Source organism: Vollenhovia emeryi, unplaced genomic scaffold, assembly GCF_000949405.1.
Source record: "Vollenhovia emeryi isolate VEMERY1.0 unplaced genomic scaffold, V.emery_V1.0 DF945794.1, whole genome shotgun sequence".
Taxonomy (NCBI): Eukaryota; Metazoa; Arthropoda; class Insecta; order Hymenoptera; family Formicidae; genus Vollenhovia; species Vollenhovia emeryi.
The window spans coordinates 1-2,076 of record NW_011960572.1 but is presented as its reverse complement, the minus strand read 5'-3'; the positions used below and the strand labels follow the sequence as shown (position 1 = coordinate 2,076).

General features: G+C 42.9%; 2 protein-coding genes across 3 annotated transcripts; both read right to left on the bottom strand.

Annotated features, from left to right (window-relative positions):
- Positions 1-71: 71 nt before the first annotated feature.
- LOC105560729 lies at positions 72-927 on the bottom strand. Of its 2 annotated transcripts, none has more exons than XM_012010092.1 (3): positions 686-927; positions 298-615; positions 72-208 (listed from the first exon to the last, which is right to left on the bottom strand). In XM_012010092.1, the coding sequence occupies exons 1-3, from the start codon at positions 862-864 to the stop codon at positions 187-189; spliced, it is 519 nt and encodes a 172-aa protein (XP_011865482.1). In that variant the 5' UTR covers positions 865-927; the 3' UTR covers positions 72-186. The 2 variants fall into 2 exon arrangements, with proteins under 2 accessions (XP_011865482.1, XP_011865489.1); XM_012010099.1 differs by having other exon boundaries at positions 93-139; positions 349-615.
- LOC105560740 lies at positions 731-2,068 on the bottom strand. Its single transcript, XM_012010112.1, has 2 exons — positions 934-2,068; positions 731-814 (listed from the first exon to the last, which is right to left on the bottom strand). The coding sequence occupies exon 1, from the start codon at positions 1,509-1,511 to the stop codon at positions 990-992; it is 522 nt and encodes a 173-aa protein (XP_011865502.1). The 5' UTR covers positions 1,512-2,068; the 3' UTR covers positions 731-814; positions 934-989.
- Positions 2,069-2,076: the final 8 nt, after the last annotated feature.

The window sequence follows — 2,076 nt, the reverse complement described above, 5'->3', positions numbered from 1 at the left end:
GCCATTAGGGGGGCAGTCCCACATAACCCGGGTCACTTAATGTAAACTCCCTTCCCGGAGGGGGGCCCGGGTATCCATAAAGGATTTCCACACGTAAAAAAAAAGGATTGTTTCCACCAATTTTTAACAGAAAGTTCTTCTATAAGAAAACAAAATTTGGCAATTTCTATTTCCAACTGAGTCTGCTTAATCATGACTCGCAAGTTCTCTGTAAAGGTAAAGAGACTTAAATTAGCTTTCGAGCACAGAACAGCTACGGAGTTCGACTTTTTCTGTTTCAAATCGTGTATAGCTTACTCGTGGTACTCCAGAATAGAGCTCTCGTAATTGAAACCTAAGAAATAATACCCTAATAACTGCACCGTGTGTGCATATCGATCACTCGGCTGTAGCTTCCTCAATTTTTCCAGAACCGCTGCCACGCCGTTCGCAAATGCGACCTGTTCCTCCAGTAAACTGTTGACTTCACGCAGATACAACGCGGTAACGTCGTACTTAGAGATATCGATTGAAAGTCCCAGTTCGCTCTTTATCTCATCTTCATCACTGGTCAAGCAGTCCAGCATAGCCAAGCTTGCGACTTCTTTGGACGTAATTTTCTTAATGCGCACCCATCTACGAAAAGCTTTCGTGTTTGATTGGTTATACGTTAACAAGGCATTCAATGCGCACAGTCGCAGCTTACCTATACAAATTATTGCTGTAATATACAACGCTCAATCTGTCCAGCACGAAAGAGATAATATTCTCAAGATTCCTGAAGCTCTCAGAATCTGTAGGGCTCGGTTCGACTCCGTCGAGTCGAGAGATGCAACTGCACAAGAAGGTGAACAAACAGTAAACACACGCTTTCCTCGTACACATGTTCAGACAGTACGCCTACGTTGTAAGTTAAATTGCGACACGTGTTCTACGATTGTCTCCAATACTTACATTCGGATTCCTTCATTTCACAAATGACCCACTCGACATTCCGCTTCATAATTTTCCTAGTAACAGCGCACGCTTTCGCCGGCAGTTTTAACGGGAAACTTACATACTAGACTGATGAATCTGCATTTCATCACCACGGCGTTGTACAAGTCCCTCTTAACTGTACAGAGTTTGCCCAGGCACGACTTGCACTCGACCGACACGTGCGTGGAGTAAAATTCATCTCTATTCATGTGTACAAACAAATTCATTAGTTCCAGCAAGACGCCAGTGCCGAGCAAACGCTCGAGCATGCTCTTGTTGGTGTCCACGCGCTTTTCCCAGTAAACGAGCACAGGCTCGAATATCTCCGCGGCGCTGATCGCATTCCATCGAAGACCTCCCGGGTATCCGTACTTCCGCGCAACGTTCGTGTCGCGGTCGACAATACTTTGTATACTTTTGGCACTGTCGCCGACAATACCCTCCATCGACACTAAAGGGTCGTGCACAAGCTGCGAAATTGTCGAAAGCACTGCCGACATTCCTCGTCCTCTGCCAGAAGTGTCTCGAAATAACTCAACAGTTCCAGAATACATATAATAATGTACAGCAAATGTTTCAATATAACCTAAAATAATAAGACGACAGTAAAGGCAACCTTAAAGCGATAACTTATAGACCCGGCTTCGCGCGGGCTCAAAACATCAAAAGCTAGTAAAAGCAGGGCACTATTGCTACCTGGGTTACTCTGTCAAATAAACTCGTGTTATTCACAAACGGACGAGTGCGTCACTTTCGTTCGGGTGCTCAAGCCGAAGTATTCTCCCCGTGCCCCTCCGCCGATCGTCACGCTCGCCTGTTGCGATCCGGTGGGGGTTACGTTTACATTACATAATGTCAATGTAATATAAACATAACATTGTTATATAACATGCGATATTGCAATTATATTACTTCGTCTATTGTAACATATAAATAACGGAGTAATGTAATAGTTTCATAACTCAGATATATTGCATACATAAAATTAAGTTATGAAACTGTAATGTAATATAAGTGTAACATTTGTTACATTACATGTTACTCCACAGTTATATTGCTGTATTATTCTGACAATGTAACATTTGTTATATTACATGTTACTCCTGAGTTATATAGCTT